This window comes from Heteronotia binoei, chromosome 5, assembly GCF_032191835.1.
Source record: "Heteronotia binoei isolate CCM8104 ecotype False Entrance Well chromosome 5, APGP_CSIRO_Hbin_v1, whole genome shotgun sequence".
NCBI lineage: Eukaryota > Metazoa > Chordata > Lepidosauria > Squamata > Gekkonidae > Heteronotia > Heteronotia binoei.
This window is the reverse complement of record NC_083227.1, coordinates 12,058,815-12,078,584: the sequence shown is the minus strand read 5'-3', so window position 1 is coordinate 12,078,584 and position 19,770 is coordinate 12,058,815. Positions and strand designations below refer to the sequence as shown.

The 19,770-nt window shown below is 47.9% G+C and overlaps 1 protein-coding gene and 1 non-coding gene across 2 annotated transcripts in view; both read left to right on the top strand.

Annotated features, from left to right (window-relative positions):
- Nucleotides 1–19,770, top strand: part of LOC132571714 (zinc finger protein 91-like) — a 250,554-nt gene that overhangs the window by 208,007 nt on the left and 22,777 nt on the right. The window contains exons 5-6 of the mRNA XM_060238509.1: nt 11,602–12,868; nt 16,546–16,728. Coding sequence (XP_060094492.1) covers nt 11,602–12,868; nt 16,546–16,728 — 1,450 coding nt within the window. The remainder of the gene's footprint in view (nt 1–11,601; nt 12,869–16,545; nt 16,729–19,770) is intronic.
- Nucleotides 16,123–16,190, top strand: TRNAH-GUG (transfer RNA histidin (anticodon GUG)). Its single transcript has one exon. It is a non-coding gene; the product is annotated as a tRNA-His (tRNA).

The following is a 19,770-nucleotide window of genomic DNA, read 5'->3' as shown; positions in this document are numbered from 1 at the left end:
TGGAGACTTTGGGGTTGGATCTGGGAGAGGGCGGGGTTTGGGGAGGGGAGGGGCTTTAGCATAGTCCAATGCCCATACAGTCTCCTTTATTGTAAACTGAAAATCTATTAATAAAAATCTGTTTATAGTGCTGAAGCTCTGGCAGAATGTACTCAAGAAAAATTTACTGTGTTCTGGTTCCAAATAGTGGAATATCTCACCAAACATAATATTTCCCCCCAAAACCCTTTTTTATCATGATATGCTCTATTTCTAATATGTTCTGGGCTCACTTTCTCCCCTCTGGTCTGAATACAAAAAACTGTGAGCTCTCAATAGTTGAGTTTGATGAACTGGATTTCTTAATACAATATTGGGACAATTCTTCATATGTTCCTACAGCAGAATCAGTCAACAGAATGTATTTTCACGGGATGCTCTTCAGTATAATTGCATGACTGCTCCTTTGTTCTCTATTTTGTGATTTACTTTTTCTTTTTCTTGGCTTTTTTTTTAAAAAAATGTTAATTATATCCTCACTAAGGCTGCATTATTTGAGGTGACAGATTACCGTGTTCTTTATTGTGAACTGAAAATCGGCTAATAAACATCTGTTTTTTTAAAAAAGTCTATGGTCGGTTGCATTTTTGACACAGAACTCAACATATTTTCAAAACTATCGAGTCGTTGGAATCGTTCCTAACTGCACTTCATTCCCTGTCAAAGCACAAAGAAGGACATCTCTATAAATTTAATTAAGTCTTGGAAATTTAACCAGAAGCTTCTGTTTAGAGTTTTGCATTGCTGAATGTAATAGAATTCGTGTACTAAGGCTTTAAGAACATAAGAGAAGCCATATTGGATCAGGCCACTGGCCCATCCAGTCCAATACTCTGTGTCACATAAGAACATAAGAGAAGCCATGTTGGATCAGGCCAATGGCCCATCCAGTCCAACACTCTGAGTCACACAGTGGCCAATGTGTGTGTGTGTGTATACACACATATACTGTGGCTCATAGCCACTGATGGACCTCTGCTCCGTATTTTTATCCAATCCCTTCTAAAAGTTGGCTATGCTTGTAGCCGCCACCACCTCCTGTGGCAGTGAATTCCACAAGTTAATCACCCTTTGTGTGAAGAAGGACTTCCTTTTAACCTGACTGCTCAGCAATTTCATTGAATGCCCACGAGTTCTTGTATTGTGAGAAAGGGAGAAAAGTACTTCTTTCTCTGCTTTCCCCGTCCCATGCATAATCTTGTAAACCTCTATCATGTCACCCTGTAGTTGACGTTTCTCCAAGCTAAAGAGCCCCAAGCATTTTAACCTTTCTTCATAGGGAAAGTGTTCCAAACCTTGAATCATTCTAGTTGCCTTTTTCTGCACTTTTTCCAATGCTATAATATCCTTTTTGAGGTGCAGTGGCCAGAATTGTACACAGTACTCCAAATGAGACCGCACCATCGATTTATACAGGGGCTTTGGTTCCGTGTATATAGTATGGCTAACTGCATAACGAGTATGGTTAATTTCATAAAGACGGCCAACCCAAAATAAATCCTGTTACAGAAGGGTGTCCGAAACATGCGAAATTACTGGAAGCGTGTCACAATTCAATGATCACTTTGAGAATTAACATCTGCCGTGGAAGAAATTGACCAGCAAGTTCTTGCACACCTATAGAGCCTTGCTCTTCAACTTCGTGGACTCTTCTCTCATACTTTGGAGCAACTGGTTTCTGTAAATTGTTTCTGTGAATAACGACACATAGATCAGTTTGTTCTTCACTGTAGCTTTATTAATTGTGGGATCGATAGCAAAACTGTTGCCAGATTCAATTACAATATTGAATTGAAGTGCATGACTGGAAATCGTATTAGTAACCTGAGTGTTATAGTTATTCCTTACACGGTTTTCTCCAGTCTATCAAACTCCAGGCAGGGACTGGAGATCTCCTGGAATTATAAGGGATCCCCACGCTACATGGCTGTGTTTAAGGGTGGGTTCTATGGCACTATCCCATGCTGAGGCCCCTTCCCAAACCCCACCCTCCTCTAGGGTTGCCAGCCTCCAGGTGGGGCCTGGAGATCTCCCGCTTTTGCAACTGATCTCCTGCTGGCAGACATCAGCTCCCCTGGAGAAACGGCTGCTTGGAAGGGTGGACTCTAGAAGAAGAAGATCGCAGATTTATACCCGGCCCTTCTCTCTGGATCAGAGACTCAGAGCAGCTCACGCTCTCCTATATCTTCTCCCCCCACAACAGGCACCCTGTGTGGTTGGAGGGTCTGAGAGAGCTCCCCCAGAAGCTGCCCTTGCAAGGACAACTCCTGTGAGAGCTATGGCTGACCCAAGGCCATCCTAGCAGCTTTAAGAGACGTGGGGAGGGAATCAAACCCGGTTCTCGCAAATAAGAGTCGCACACTTAACTACACCAAACTGGCTCTAGGGTACTGTCACGGGCTGAGGCCCCTCCCCTCCCCAAACTCCACCCTCTCCTGGATCCACCCCGCCCCTCCGAGTCTCCAGAGGTTTTCCCAAACATACAAGGTAGCCCTAATTTTTTCGCCCAGTTTACCAAACTAGAGGAGCCGCTGCTGCAGGCGAACAAAGACTGCCCTCTTGAATAGTGCAGTGTCGTGGAAGGGCCGGGAGAGGGGAACTTTCCGGAGCTCTTGGGGCAGGGCATTTAGAAAAGTAGGGGCCACCACAGAGAAGGCACATCCCCGGGGTGGAAGTGACCTCCTGCTCCCGCCTCCCCCTTTCTCGAAATCGGAGTCGCTCCGCCTGCATCCGGAATCGCCGCCTCCCTCACCGAGTTGCTTCCCTGCAAGAGGAATCCTGCAGAAGCCCCCCCCCCCTTCCCTGCACTTTTGCAAAAGGGGGCTCGCTTTTGGGGGGTGGGGAGCAGCTGCATGATCCCGGAGTGCCCCTCTCAGCTGGGAGGAGGATTCTCGGCAGGCTGCACGTGTTGCCGACGGAGGGAGCAGCGTCTCTCCCCATCCCCTCCCCAGTGGGGACGCCGCCTTTGTCTTCCCCATGCTGCGCTTGGCTCTGGTGAGTTCTGCCTGCAGGCTGCTTTTGGGCCAAGGGAGGGGGGGCAGGCGGGAGAATTGGGAGGAGGCGGGCAGTGGCGGGGCCCTCCCAGCTTTGCAGCAGAAACCCCTTCCCCCTGGGGCAGGGGTGGCCAAACTGTGGCTCTTGCACACACATTGTGTGGCTCTCGAAGCCCCCACCGCCTTGTTGGCTGGCTTGGAGAAGACAAGTCAGTTTAAATCACTTCTCCAAGCCAAGCCAGCTGGTAGTCAAAGTTGCTTTCTTTCCATCTCTTTCTCCTTCCCCCCTCTCATCTGTCTACCTGTCTAAAGTTAAAGTTGCTTTCTTTCCATCTCTTCCCCCCTCATCTCTCTGTCTAAAGTTAAAGTTTCTTTCTTTCCATCTCTTCCTCCTTCCCCCTCTCATCTGTCTGTCTAAAGTTAAAGTTGCTTTCTTTCCATCTCTTCCTCCTTCCCCCCTCTCATCTGTCTACCTGTCGAAAGTTAAAGTTGCTTTTTCCCATCTCTTCCTCCTTCCCCCTCTCATCTACCTGTCGAAAGTTAAAGTTGCTTTCTTTCCATCTCTTCCTCCTTCCCCCTCTCATCTACCTGCCGAAAGTTAAAGTTGCTTTCTTTCCATCTCTTCCTCCTTCCCCCTCTCATCTGTCTACCTGTCTAAAGTTAAAGTTGCTTTCTTTCCATCTCTTCCTACTTCCCCCCTCATCTGTCTGTCTAAAGCTAAAGTTGCTTTCTTTCCACCTCTTCCTACTTCCCCCTCTCATCTGTCTGTCTAAAGTTGCTTTCTTTCCATCTCTTCCTCCCCCCCTCTCTTCCTGTCGAAAGTTAAAGTTGCTTTCTTTCCATCTCTTCCTCCTTCCCCCCTCTCATCTTTCTACCTGTCTGTCTATATCTGTCTGTCTGTCTCTGGCTGGGCCCCAGCCCCGCCCCCCCGGGAAATTAAAAAGTCTACGTCTGTCTGTCTGTCTATTTGTCATCTGTCAATCATCTTCCTTCCTTGATGTTCATGTCCTGTGGCTCTCAAACATCTGACATTTATTCTGTGTGGCTCTTAAGTTAACCAAGTTTGGTCACCCCTGCCTTAGGGCCTTCCCTTTGGCCTCCATGCCTGACCTGGGCATTTCCCAAATTTCCCTCCTTCTTCGGGTGCTTCCTGTAATCTAGTGGCTTCTTTTTTTTTAATAAGGCTATTATTATTACTACTACTACTACTACAATTTTTTCAGCAGTCAAAACAAAACCAAACAACAGAGAGACAGCAATATAAGGGACACATAGGGGACAGCAAGATCTCTCCAGAAGCCTAAAAGCAAATACGATACATTGAAAATATAGTGTGGTAGTCGTAAAGTGGATACGTATAAACAGTCAGTATTTCAAACCAGCTAACGTTGTGTTTAACTGTGAAGGGCAGGCATTCCCAGAAAGACGTAACTACTCGGTGCTTATATACCTCAGGCAAGTCAAAAGTAAATAAGATCATGATAAAATTTGTTTCTGGGGAGAATGTCGTTTTTAGCCAGATAAGAAATTATTGGGAACCAAAGGGGAATAAGCTTCTCTTGTAATATCGTGGGTTCCATGCATAGTCCAATCCTCCTTCCCTAATCTTCCTTCCTGAGCAGTTCTCAAATATCTGATGTTCATGTCTTGGGCTCTCAAACATCTGACATTTACTCTATGCGGCTCTTATGTTAAGCTAGTTTGGCCACCCCTGCCATAGGGTATAATGGAAAATTGATTCATGGGGATCTGGGGCTTGGGGGGCTGCTTTTTGAGGTAGAGGCACCAAATTTGCAGCATAGCATCCAATGCCTCTCTCCAAAATACCCTCCAGGTTTCAAAAGGATTGGACCAGGGGGTCCAATTCTATGTGCCCCAAAAGAAAGTGCCCCTATCCTTCATTATTTCCAATGGAGCAAGGCATTCCTTTTAAATGTCTTCCTTCCATTGGAAATAATGAAGAATAGGGGCACCTTCTTTGGGGGCGCATAGAATCGGACTTCCTGGTCCGATCCTTTGGAAACCTGGAGGGTATTTTGGAGAGAGGCATGGGATGCTATGCTGCAAATTTTGTGCCTCTAGCTCAAAAAACAGCTCCCCTGAGCCCCAGATACCCATGGATCGGTTTTCCATTATACCCTATGGCAGGGGTGGCCAAACCTTCTTAACATAAGAGCCACATAGAGTAAATGTCAGATGTTTGAGAGCCCAAGGTGTCTGAGAACTGCGAAGGAAGGAAGATAGGGGAAGGAGGAAGAAAGACGAGACAGAAAGAAAGCAACTTTAACTTTAAATGCCTTCTCCAAGCCAGCCAACAGGGTGGTGGGGGCTTCAAGAGCCACCCGATATGTGTGAAAGAGCCACATGTGACTCCCGAGCCACAGTTTGGCCACCCCTGCCCTATGGGAATCGGTTTCCATAGGGAATAATGGAGTGGCCAGCAGTCATTTCCCTCCCCCCAATTTCTGATGACCCTGAAGCAGGGGGAGGGCCTCCAAACCGGGGGATCCCCTGCCCACACTTGGGGATTTAGGCAAATAGGAAACCACAGTGTATCGACTGGTAAATCGAAAAAAAGAAACACGGTGAAATTTACAAAATGAGAATAAGTGCAATACGCTCTTATTAGATATTCAATCCATTAGAACGTTTCAAATTCAGCTTGCAAACAAAATTCAGTGGCTCCGACCGAGCTTAACATTCACAAACAATATCAATAGTTCAAAATCCATACGCAATGCTATAAATAAGTATAGTATCTTTCTGTCTTTAGAATGTCCTGTTTCCTGGTAGACGCAAGTGTACCGTATTATTCAAAAGGGTAGCACACAGGTGCGGCGACGTGGGGCCAAAGTTCCTTCCGTGTTTCATATGTCACTTCCACCGGCCGCCTGTATTTTTATCCGGAACTTAACATAAAATAACATTTGATACCTTCATTCAAATAACAAATAAAATAACTTACGATTCTATGATTCTTGCTTCCTTCTGCATCACAGTTTGCTTTGCCTAGCTACAGAGCAAAGCCTCTATTTTTCCATTGACTGAGGCTCCTCTCATGGGGCGGAAGGGGTGGGGAGGCAGATCTTGCTTTGTCAGGCTCTCTCAATCAAAACCGTCAATTGAAATATACAATATGGGCGTTTAAGAAGACCTTTGTCAGTTGGCTTGTGAAGAAGCTGCAAATGCAGCGGAAAGCGATTTAAGCCGGCGATTGCGTGAAGGCAAGATTTTCTCCTTCGGAAGCCAACATCAGTGGAAGGACTCCGTTTGGAATTTACTTCTGAGTAGTAATACTCCCTATAGACTTTTTGGAATTTTCCGGAGTCACCCTTGAGAATTGTATTCGTGTTTGGGACTTTATGCTCTCAACGTGATTTCATGTTTTTGGAATGATTTTTGGATGCTATTGCACAATATATTCTATAGATTTTTGTAAAATTTGTAAATTGTATCTTGTATTTTTGACACAGTTGTTTCTTAGATTTTTGGATATACTGTGTTGCCATTGTTTGTTTTGTTTTATTTTATTTTGTCTCTCAATCACACAGCAAAACTGAGCCAAGCGTCTCCTTCCTTCTATTGGCTGAGGCTCCTCCCCCTCCTGGTCCCCTGGGGAAGGAAGGAAAGAGCCAGAGCTTCCTTTGCCCAGTTCCCTGGATCCCATGGGAGAAATACAAAGAAAGCACCTTTAAGACCATTGAGTGCTAATGTTTTAAGTTGTTTTTTTTTTAAAGAAGTCTTGACTTGTGTTTGTGTCCTTTGTAAAGTTTATATCTCTGCTACCTAATCTTAAATAGGTACACACATGGCCCAGCCTGACATGGCCTGGCCCAACAAGGTCTCATTTATGTCAGACCTGGCCCTCAACAAATGAGTTTGACACCCCTGCTCTAGATAACACATCAGATCTGCTGATGGAAGGGTGCAGAGTCTGGGAGTGGGGCAGGATCCATTCCTTGGCCTCTATTCCATTTCATCTCCGACTCCTCTCCTTCACTGCTGTTCCAGATGTGGGCGCCACCTTTGAAGAAAGAAGTTACATTCCCTGAGGTGGAAAGAGCGTCCTTGGAGAGTTCAGGTCAGGATAAAGATTAAGTCACACCTGGGCCGAATGTGATGGCAACGGGTCATGAGACGTCATTTCCCTCCTCGCCCTTTTCCTTCATCCCAGGCAGACACAGATCTCACAGAAGTCTGAAATACACTGGCAGCATTTATAAGAGAGCCAGTCTGGTGTAGTGGTGAAGCGTGCTGACTCTTATCTGGGAAAACCTGGCTTGATTCCCCACTCCTCCACTTGCACCTGCTGGAATGGCCTTGGGTTAGCTATAGCTACCTCAGGAGTTGTCCTTGAAAGGGCCCTCTCAGTCCCACCCACCTCCCAGGGTGTCTGGTGTGGGGGGAGGAAGATAAAGGAGATTTTAGGCCGCTCTGAGCCTCTGTCCTTGAAAGGGCAGCTGCTGGGAGAGCCCTCTCCAGCCCCACCCACCTCACAGGGTGTCTGTTGTGGGGGAGGAAGGGAAAGGTGATTGTAGGCCGCTCTGAGCCTCTGTCCTTGAAAGGGCAGCTGCTGGGAGAGCCCTCTCCAGCCCCACCCACCTCACAGGGTATCTGTTGTGGGGGAGGAAGGGAAAGGAGATTGTAGGCCGCTCTGAGCCTCTGTCCTTGAAAGGGCAGCTGCTGTGAGAGCCCTCTTCAGCCCCACCCACCTCCCAGGGTGTCTGTTGTGGGGGGAGGAAGATAAAGGAGATTGTAGGCCGCTCTGAGCCTCTGTCCTTGAAAGAGCAGCTGCTATGAGAGCCCTCTCCAACCCCACCCACCTCACAGGGTGTCTGTTGTGGGGGAGGAAGATAAAGGAGATTGTAAGCTGCTCTGAGTCTCTGATCCAGAGAGAAGGGCAGAGTATAAATCTGCAGTCTTCTTCTTCTATAGTCCCTGAGACTTGTGGGTACCTGACGCATTTCTTCTGCCTCTCCTAGGAGTTAGTAAAATCTGTTTAAAATCTTGTTGAGCGTACCCAGGGCAAGGTTTCACTACCTTGGGGAGGGGATATATGAAGCAGGGAACAAACAAGCAAACACCTTTCCTCCCTCCTTTGTCTCACTAACAGGTAGTGAAGAGATGCTGTTGAGCCGTTGTCTTTTCAGATGCGTGGCAATGGCTGCTACATCTCCAATCCAGGTAGGAGAAATGATCAGGGGACAGCCTGGGTCCCTCCACCTTTCTCTGGGGGCTTTTGTTCCTGCAGTTTCTACAAGATGTCTGGGCAAAAGATCCTCTGAACCCCGTTCACTTTACCCATCCTAGGCCTTACATCCTGTATCTGCCCAGCCTGCTCCTTCCCAGTGTGCGATCTCTGACCGGTGTGATTTCTGATGAGGGAATCTTCCTTTTCTTTCAGGGTCCCTTTTCCTTTGAGGAGGTGTCCGTCTCTTTCACGGAGGCAGAGTGGGCCCTGCTGGATCCGGGACGAAGAGCTCTGTACAGGGAAGTCATGCTGGAGAACTATGAGAATGTGGCCTTTCTGGGTAAGGAACTTTCACAGACACCAAAGGTGTGAATTGCTGCCATTGTGATTTAAGTGTAAATTTATTTATTTATTTGATTTACATCCTGCCCTCCCCACCGAGGCGGGCTCAGAAGAAGAAGATGATGATGATATTGGATTTATATCCTGCCCTCCACTCCGAAGAGTCTCAGAGCGGCTCACAATCTCCTTTCCCTTCCTCCCCCACAACAGACACCCTGTGAGGTGGGTGGGGCTGAGAGGGCTCTCACAGCAGCTGCCCTTTAAGGACAGAGGCTCAGAGCGGCCTACAGTCTCCTTTCCCTTCCTCCCCCACAGCAGACACCCTGTGAGGTGGGTGGGGCTGGAGAGGGCTCTCACAGCAGCTGCCCTTTCAAGGACAGAGGCTCAGAGTGGCCTACAATCTCCTTTCCCTTCCTCCCCCACAACAGACACCCTGTGAGGTGGGTGGGGCTGGAGAGGGCTCTCCCAGCAGCTGCCCTTTCAAGGACAGAGGCTCAGAGCGGCCTACAATTTCCTTTACCTTCCTCCCCACAACAGACACCCTGTGAGGTGGGTGGGGCTGAGAGAGCTCTCACAGCAGCTGCCCTTTCAAGGACAACCTCTGCCAGAGCTATGGCTGACCCAAGGCCATTCCAGCAGCTGCAAGTGGAGGAGTGGGGGAATCAAACCTGGTTCTTCCAGATAAGAGTCCAAACACTTAACCACTACACCAAACTGGCTCTCAGGGCAGCTTATGACATAAAATCGCAGACCAATAAAAATTAATAAATATTAAAATATATATTCGATAATAATTTACAGTAGTTTACAGGGAACCGGGTTTGATTCCCCACTCCTCCACTTGCACCTGCTGGAACGGCCCTGGGTCAGCCATAGCTCTGGCAGAGGTTGTCCTTGAAAGGGCAGCTGCTGTGAGAGCCCTCTCCAGCCCCGCCCACCACACAGGGTGTCTGTTGTGGGGGAGGAAGGTAAAGGAGATTGTGAGCCGCTCTGAGACTCTTCGGAGTGGAGGGCGGGATACAAATCCAATATCTTCTTCTATCTTCATCTTCTTCTAATTAAAACAATTAAAACAGGAGAAACCCCAGAAACAATCTATTAATTTGGTGCTAATCTGATGGTGACGGCTTTCCTCCGCAGTTCTTAAATGCCAGTCAGTCGTATGCTAACCGGAAGAGGACAGTCTTGCAGGCCTTGCGGAACTGCCCAAGGTTCCTCAAGGCCCTCACTTCATCCGGTAACCGGTTCCACCAGCAGGGGGCTGTGATTGAAAAGGTCCTATCCCTGGTTGACTTCAGTCGGGCCTCCTCCGGCCCGGGGATTACTAGCAGATTTTGAAATTCAGATCTAAGTACTCTCTGGGGAACATGTGTTTTGAAGCCTGTTCTGCTAATTGGGGAGAGGCTGGGGGGAGCATCTACTTGGCATGCCGAAGGTCCAGGTTCAATTCTTATGTGACACAGAGTGTTGGACTGGATGGGCCCAACTCCTCCACTTGCAGCTGCTGGAATGGCCTTGGGTCAGCCATAGCTTTTGTAGGAGTTGTCCTTGAAAGGGCAGCTGCTGTAAAAGCTCTTTCAGCCCCACCTACCTCACAGGGTGTCTCTTGGGAGGGGGGGGAAGGTAAAGGAGATTGTGAGTTGCTCTGAGACTCTTGAGATTCAGAGTATAGGGTGGGATATAAATCCAATTTCTTCTTCTCCTCCCTCTCTTCCTCTTCCTCCTCCTCCCCCCCTCCACCTCCCCTCACTCCTGGTTTCACAACTGGATACAGGTTCTCACGATTAACCAATCACCACATTCTGGAATCTGGCCTTGAAAAAGATAAGGATGTTAGCTGCAGGGAGACTCAAATCACAAACACCTGAAACTCAGACAAGGCCACTTAATAATAATGTTAACCCTTTTGAGATTGAGGTTGCTTTTCCTTACAGATCTGTCCCCCTTATACTGGTTGATATCGAGGGCTTCGATCTTGGCCAGGGTTTCGTCTTCCCACAAGAATTTTTACCCTTGGGTTTCATTCCTTCCCTGTTTAAGAATCATCATTTTCTCTCTCTTTGCAAAAAAAGCCAGAAGTATACAAAAGACTACAGTGGAGACAAAGAACAGCCTTGGATCCAAAGGAAGGCTGGAGAGTTCCTCAAGGGGACCCCAAGAGCATATTTCCTTTTCGGATGAGCTGGCTGAGAGTGAGTATTTTTCATGCTTATGTCAAGGGAACATGGCGGATTTCTGATTTACTTCTGACAAAACATTTATTTATTATATTTATATCCCGCCCTCTCCTATTGGTCTCAGGGCGGCTAACAACAGTTAACAATTCAATAACAGATTTACATTAGTACAATAACAAAACAGGAGTCAAGTGGCACCATTAAGACCAACCCATTTTTATTTGAAACGTAAGCTTTTGTGTGCTCTTAAGCACACTTCATCAGACGAGGAATCCGGCACAGTGAGCAAAGCCAGACATAGGTGGTAGGCAGTGGCCCAGAATGCAACATGGTACAGATTTAAGAACCAACGACAGTGAAGTAAAATTATCTGGTAGGCAGTGGTTTAGAATGTAAAATGGTACAATGACAGAATAGTAAAATTAACAAATTGAGCAAGCTTTGATTTGAGTTCCATGAGCATGCGAAAGCAACAAAACAGCACCTCCAGTTAATTATTAAAGGCCTGCCTGAACAGATATGTCTTGCAGGCCCTGCAGAATTGTGGCAAATCCCACAGGGCCCTGGTCTCTTCAGGGAGGTGGTACAATCACACCGCCTGCTCGATAAGGAAGTGGGGAGGCCTTCAGGGGGCCTGAAATCTTCAGACTCAGAAACTCCTTGGCAAGAACACAGCTGTGGCTTTTGATGGGGGTGAGGTATACTCAATATTCTGGGGGAAAGGAGGAGGGGTAGTTAAGATCAACCAAGCTGGACAAGGCCAAAGCGCCATCAATCCTTTCGTACTGTGGTCACATAGGTGCTTGTGGACCTTACCCGCCCCTCTCAGGTGCTAACAGGATCTCTCCCTTTATTCCAGCAGTGGATGATCAGAGGAATGAGGAGGGGGAGGAACTTCATCAGCAAATGCCAGACAGAGTTAAAAATGAAGACTTGAAAGAAAACGTCAGGAATGGAGGCAGGCCTAAGGAGAAAATAGGCAGCTGTATGGCTGAGAAGCAAGATGGAAGAAAGCATAATGTACATTTTCCAAAGCACAGGATAATGAAGGCAAGTAAATCCATTCAGTATGGAAAGTACATAAGAAATAGATCAAAGCTCCTTATGCACCCAAAAATACACGGAGAGGAGAAACTTTTTGAATGCTTAGTGTGCGGAAAGAAATTCAGTCAGAGTAGCTGTCTTCAACAGCACCAAAGAATTCACACAGGGGAGAAACCTTTTGAATGCTCAGAGTGTGGAAAAAGATTCAGTCGGAGTGGCCATCTTCAACAGCATAAAAGAACCCACACAGCGGAGAAACCTTTTGAATGTTTAGTATGCGGAAAGAGATTTGGTGATAGAGGATATCTTCACAAACATGAGAAAACCCATACAGGGGAGAAACCTTTTGAATGTTCAGTCTGTGGAAGGAATTTTAGTGAGAGGAGAAATCTTCGAGTGCATCAGAGAACCCACACAGGGGAGAAGCCTTTTGAATGCTCAGAGTGTGGAAAAAGATTCAGTAGGAGTAACAATCTTCAGCTGCACCAAATAACACATACAAAGGAGAAACGTTTTGAATGCTCAGAGTGTGGAAAGAAATTTAGTAGGAGTAGCAGTCTTCAACGGCACCAAAGAACCCACACAGGGGAGAAACCTTTTGAATGCTCAGAGTGTGGAAAGAAATTCCAGCAGAGCGGTGGTCTTCAAAGGCATCTGACAACCCACACAGGGGAGAAACCTTTTGAATGCTCAGAGTGTGGGAAGAGATTCACTCGGAGTGCCCATCTTCAACAGCACCAAAGAACCCACACAGGGGAGAAACCTTTTGAATGCTCAGAGTGTGGAAAGAAATTCCGGCAGAGTGGTGGTCTTCAAAGGCATCTGGCAACCCACACAGGGGAGAAACCTTTTGAATGCTCAGAGTGTGGAAAGAGATTCACTCGGAATGCCCATCTTCAACAGCATCAAACAACTCACTCTGGGGAGAAACCTTTTGAATGCTCAGAGTGTGGAAAGAGATTTGCTCGAAGTGCCCATCTTCAACAGCATCAAACAACTCACTCTGGAGAGAAACCTTTTCAGTGTTCAGTGTGTGGAAAGACATTCCGTCTCAGAAAGCATCTTCCAAGGCATCTAAGAACGCACAAGGGAGAAACTGTTTGAATGCTTAGAGCATGGAAAGAGATTCAGTTTGGATTGCCATTTTCAATTCAATTCAATAACTTTTATTGGCATGATGTAGAACATAACAGGGAACGAATCCATCCATCAAATGCCAGTCTGCGAATACATTAAGCACCTCCTAGAGGCTAGATATAAAAATTTTGCAACATTTTCAATTACCAGTTGGTTCTGAGTTGAAGAAGAAGATATTGGATTTATATCCTGCCCTCCACTCCGAAGAGTCTCAGAGTGGCTCACAATCTCCTTTACCTTCCTCCCCCACAACAGACACCCTGTTGTTGACAGTAGGAAGAAAATTTTATATTTGTTGGGCTTCATTGTTTGCTCACTCAAACAGGGGTCAATGAGTATGAAGCGCAGGTCAGAGTAGAAAGTACAGTTTAGGAACACATGTTCTAAAGTTTCTATCTGTGGACATGCACAAGTGCCCAGTCTATTGGCATAGGGAGTTTAATGGAATCTTCCAAAAGGTATGCCATCTTCAACAGAACCTAAGAACCCACATGAAATAAACATTTTGAGCTCAGAGTGCAGATAGAGGCTGAGTAACAGTTGGAGTCTTTAACAGTGTTAGAGAGCCCACACGGTAGAAGAACCTTTTGAATGCTCAGACTGTGGAGTTTCACTCAGCATGGAAATTTTCTACAGCATCTAAAAACCGACACAAGGAGAAAACATGTAACTGCTTAGCCCAGGGGTGGCCAACAGTAGCTCTCCAGATGTTTTCCCCCCACAATTCCCATCAGCCCCAGCCAGCATGGCCAATGACTGGGGCTGATGGGAGTTTGTAGGCAAAAAACATCTGGAGAGCTACCGTTGGCCACCCCTGGCTTAGCCCATCAAAAAAGCTTTTATGTTAAAGACAATTACAGACAATATAAGGCTTGAATCTACACAGAAGCCTTGCCATAACCAGGGAGGAATGTTAAAATTGCTTGGACTGTGGAAGGGATTTTAGCCATGTTTGAAACGCTCACATCTTACAGGGAAGCAAGCAAAGGTGGGCTGGTTGAGGGAGATTCCTTTAGCCTGGAGGAATCCACAAGAGGGGAGATATAAATGTATTACAGTGAAATAAAGATCACCAACTTCAAGTACTTGAAGGGCTGTCATATAGAGAAGGGATCCCCAACCCCCCGGTCTGCGGTCTGGTACTGGTCCTCAGCCTGTTAGCAGCCAGGCAGCTGGTGGTGGTGGTGGGGGGGGTCGGCTCTTAAAGAGCTGGGGAAGGCGGCGCTTCATCGCCCCTCCCCTGACCTTAAAATTGGAGAAACGGATGGTGGAGGAGGCACCGCGAGGAGACACAGGGTGGCAAGGCTGCACGGCCGCAGGGAGAGGGGCAGCAAGGCTGCATGGCTGTGAGGGAGGTGGGGCGGGGAGGCTGTGTGGCGCCACAGGGAGAGTGGGGCAGAATTTGGTGCCCCCACCCTCCTGGCTCTGGGGCCGTGGTGGGCAGGCCAGCCGGCCATAGTGCCGGTCCCTGGTGCCAGAAAGGTTGGGTACCACTGATATAGAGGATGGTGTGGAATTGTTTTCTGTGGCCCCAGAAGGCAGGACCAGAACCAATGGGTTGAAATTAAATCAAAAGAGTTTCCGGCTCAACATTAGGAAGAACTTCCTGACCGTCAGAGCGGTTCCTCAGTGGAACAGGCTTCCTCAGGAGATGGTGGGCTCTCCGTCCTTGGCCATCTGACAGCAATGATTGTGTGAATTTAGGGGGAGGCATTTGTGAGTTTCTTGCATTGTGCAGGGGGTTGGACTAGATGACCCTGGAGGTCCCTTCCAACTCTAGGATTCCATGAAATTGGGCTCTCCTTCCTTGGAGGTTTTCCAACAGAGGCTAGATGGCCATCTGACAGCAATGAGGATCCTGTGAATTTAGGGGGAGGTCTTTGTGAGTTTCCTGCGTTCTTCCTTGGAGGTTTTTCAACAGAGGCTAGATGGCCATCTGACAGCAATGAAGATCCTGTGAATTTAGGGGGAGGTGTTTGTGAGTTTCCTGCATTGTGCAGGAGGTTGGACTAGATGACCTTGGAGATCCCTTCCAACTCTATGATTCTACAAAGCCTTCCCTCTATTGGAAATAATGAAGGATAGGGACACCTTCTTTCAGGACTCATCAAATTGGATCCCCTGCTCCAGTCCATTTGAACCTTGGAGGGTATTTTGGGGAGAGATACTGGATGCTATGCTGAAAAGTTGGCACCTCTCCCTCAAAACACAGCCCCCCCTCCCGAGCCCCAGATACCCGCGGATCAATTCTCCATTATACCCTCTGGGATCGGTCTCCATAGGGAATAATGGAGCGCCAGGCAGACATCCCCCCCTCCTGCTTTCTGATGACCCTGAAGCGGAGGGGAGGGCCTCCAAAACGGGGGTTCCCCTGCCCCCACCTGGGGATTGGCAACTCCCCCCCATTTATATCTTTTATTGACTTTTGAAAATATACAAGTTAATATCAATATTAATACTCACATACAATAAATTGATCTTATGGAACCGGGTTATAAACAGGCATAAATACTTACAGACATACAATAAAACATCTGGTTAAGAATTTTAAAGTTAGAGAGGTGTGTCTAGAGATGTAGGACCATTTACTACCCAAGGAGAGAGCTCAAGATGAAAACAAAGGCAACGATTCCTGCATCAACCTACGATCAATCTAATTCAGGGGTGGCCAACGGTAGCTCTCCAGATGTTTTTTTGCCTACAACTCCCATCAGCCCCAGCCAGCATGGCCAATGGCTGGGGCTGATGGGAGTTTTAGGCAAAAAAAAAACCTTAAGAGCTACCGTTGCCGCCCCCCCCCCCCATCTAATTGAACCCACATTACCATGAAACTTATCAAGTAAGCATTGCAAAGGATTAAGAACATAAGAGAAGCCATGTTGGATCAGGCCAACGGCCCATCAAGTCCAACACTCTGTGTCACACAGTGGCAAAAAATGTTATATACACACATACACTGTGGCTAATAGCCACTGATGGACCTGTGCTCCATATTTTTATCTAAACCCCTCTTGAAGGTGGCTATACTTGTGGCCGCCACCACCTCCTGTGGTAGTGAATTCCACATGTTAATCACCCTTTGGGTGAAGAAGTACTTCCTTTTATCCGTTGGAGATTCTTAGCTGCCTAAATAATTTTCATGCAATCTAGTACAGATTATTCCAAACATGACGATCGAGTAATTACTCAGGGGAGGGACGGTGGCTCAGTGGTAGAGCATCTGCTTGTGGAAGCAGAAGGTCCCAGGTTCAATCCCCGGCATCTCCAAAAAAGGGTCCAGGCAAATAGGTGTGAAAAACCTCAGCTTGAGACCCTGGAGAGCCGCTGCCAGTCTGAGTAGACAATACTGACTTTGATGGACCAAGGGTCTGACTCAGTACAAGGCAGCTTCATATGTTCATAGCTCTAATTGCATGCTACGCTGCCCTACTTTGCATCCCCTCCCCTCCTTCCCTCTAAAGCTCCCCTGGACCCCTCTCCCCAAAATGCATTCCCAGTTCTCCCGATCCTGGGGTGGGGTGGGGTGGGGGGGTGGAGGTGGGAAGAGGTAAGGCTGATGCACGGGGAGGAAGGGGGAGGGTCTGGCAGGACGTGACTCCCCGCACCCCCCACCCCTCTGTAGGAGGCTCCGACTCGCCTCCTTCCACCCTCAGCCCGCGTTTCTGCCGGAAACAAAGCGGCGGGAACGGGGGAGCCGTAATAAGCGATGCACTTCCCCGTCTGACCCGCCCGCCTCCCGCTGCCAAGTCTGCAAAACTGACCTTGTCTCAAACTGGATATTGACACTCGCTGTAAATCCAAGGAGGTAAAAGAAAAAAAATGCATAAGGGGAGGGGAGTGGAGGAAGCAAGGAAGGGGGCGAAAAGTGCTGGTGTCTAGGGTTGCCGATCCCCAGGTGGGGGCAGGGGATCCCCCGGTTTGGGGCATCAGAAAGCGGGAGGGGGTGGGAGGGAAATGTCTGTCGGGCACTCCATTATTCCCTATGGAGATTGATTCCCATAGAGTAGCATAATGGAGAATTGATCTGCAAGTATCTGGGGCTCTGGGAGCTCCATTTTTTTTGAGGTAGAGGCACCAAATTTTCAGCATAGCATCTAGTGCCTCTCCTCAAAATGCCTCCCCAGGTTTCAAAAATATTGGACTGCGAGGTCCAATTTTATGAGCCCCGAAAGAAGGTGCCCCTATCCCTCATTATTGCAAACGAAGGGAAGGCGTTTTAAAGGAGCGCGGTCCCTTTAAATGTGATGGCCGGAACTCCCTTGGGAGTTCAAACGTGCTTGTCACACCCTTGCTCCTGGCTCCACCCCCAAAGTTTCCTGTCTCCACCCCCAAAGTCCCCAGATATCTCTTGAATTGGACTTGGCAGCCCTAGCTGGTGAAGACTGGAGGGGCTTCGTGGCTCAAGGAAGAGAACCCCTGACCCCAGGATGCGGTCCTTGCAATGGAATTAGGGTTGCCAGCAGGGGTTGAGGGGGTAGGGTTGCCAACTCCAGGTTGGAAACTTCTGGAGATTTGGGGATGCAGCCTAGGGAGGAGAGGCACTTCAGGGGAATACAAGAGAGCCCCCCCTCCAAAGCAGGAGGCCAAACTGTGGCTCTCAAAGCCGCCCCGTCAGCCGGCTTGGAGAAGGCGTTTCCCTCTTTACATCACTTCTCCAAGCTAAGCCATCTTTCCACCCTCCCTTCCTTGCAGCTCTCAAACATCTGACATTTGTTCTATGAACGCACGAACCTGCCTTATACCAAATCAGATCCTGGGTCCATCAAAGTCAGTATTTTCTACTCAGGTTGGCAGCGGCTCTCCAGGGTCTCAAGCTGAGGTTTTTCATGCCTACTTGCCTGGACCCTTTTTAGTTGGAGATGGTGGGGATTGAACTTGGGGCCTTCTGCTTACCAAGCAGATGCTCGACCACTGAGCCACCGTCCCTCCCCTAAAGAGATACCTGTAGGACCACCACTCTATATGAACATATGAAGCTGCCTCATATTGAATCAGACCCTCTTTGGTCCATCAAAGTCAGTATTGTCTACTCAGACTGGCAGCGGCTCTCCAGGGTCTCAAGCTGAGGTTTCTCACGCCTATTCGCCTGGACCCTTTTTCATTGGAGATGCTGGGGATTGAACCTGGGATCTTCTGCTTACCAAGCAGATGCTCTACCGCTGAGTCACAGCCCCATTCATGGCTCTCCAGGGTCTCAAGCTGAGGTTTTTCACGCCTACTTGCCTGGACCCTTTTTAGTTGGAGATGCTGGGGATTGAACCTGGGACCTTCTGCTTCCCAAGCAGATGCTCTACCCCTGAGCCACAGCTGCATTCATGGCTCAGGGTCTCCAGCTGAGGTTTTTCACACCTACTTGCCTGGACCCTTTTTAGTTGGAAATGCTGGGGATTGAACCTGGGACCTTCTGCTTACCAAGCAGATGCTCTACCACTGAGCCACCGCCCCACCCCTGTGTGGCTCTTACATTAAGCAACTTTGACCACCCCATCTCCAAAGCATCCATTTCTCCAGGGGAACGGAGCTCAGTAGTCTGGAGATGAGGTGAAATTCCTGGGGATCTCCAGGTTTCACCTGAAGGATGGCATCCCGGAGAATGGGGGGAGGTCGGGGAAAGCTCGTCCCTCTCCTTAAGGGCCTTGCAGCCGCCCCATCCACAACCTCGGAGGTTGGGGAGTCTCCTTCATTCTTCTCTGCAAAGCGAGCAGGGTCCCTTTAGTATCTTCCTCTGGGCAGAGAGCTCAGAAGTTTTCCTTCTGCGTTGAAATGGGTTCCATTTCCAGGGTGGGTGGGAAAAAGTGCCCTGAGGGGCAGGGAGGCTGAAGCCTCTTTTCTGCCCATGGGCTTCTTATGTTCCTGCCTCGAACTTGAGGGCACCCAGTGAAGCTCATGGGCAGTAGGTTCAGGATGGATAAAAGGAAATACTACTTTACGCATCTGAAGAAGTGAGCAGTGACGCATGAAAAGCTCTCACCCTGCTACGGATATTGTTAGTGCTACCGGATGCTTGCTTCTTTTTTCTACTGCTTTGCACAATGAGATTAGAAACGTGCAATTCACTGCCGGAGAATGTAGTGATGGCCGCAGCAACGGACAGTTTTAAAAGGAGATTAGATAGATTCATTTAGAATTACTCATTTAACTCGTCAGTAGATCCAAGCGGGCAGCCGTGTTGGTCTGAAGCAGGTGAACAAAGCAGGAGTCAAGGGTCACCTTTAAGACCAACCAAGTTTTATTCAGAACGTAAGCTTTCGTGTGCTCTTAAGCACGCTTCATCAGACGAGGAATCCAGCACAGTGAGCAAAGCCACACATAGCTGAGCAGAGCCATACAGAGCTGGTAGGCAGTGGCCCAGAATGCAACACGGGACAGATTTTACTGCATACTGCTGTTTTGTTGGTTTCCCATGCTCATGCTACTCAGATCAAACGTTTGCTCAATTTAATTTTACTATTCTGTCATTGTACCATTTTACTTTCTAAACCACTGCCTACCAGATAATTTCACTTCACTGTCGTTGGTTCTTAAATCTGTCCCATGTTGCATTCTGGGCCACTGCCTACCAGCTCTGTATAGCTATGTATGGCTTTGCTCACTGTGCTGGATTCGTCTGATGAAGGGTGCTTAACAGTACATGAAAGCTGACGTTCTAAATAAAAATTGGTTGATCTTAAAGGTGCAACTTGACTCCTTTGTTCATTTAACTTGTAACTGTCTATTTTAATTTTTTTTTATATAAGAACATAAGAGAAGCCATGTTGGATCAGGCCAATGGCCCATCCAGTCCAACACTCTGTGTCACGAAAGAACATAAGAGAAGCCCTGTTGGATCAGGCCAATGGCCCATCCA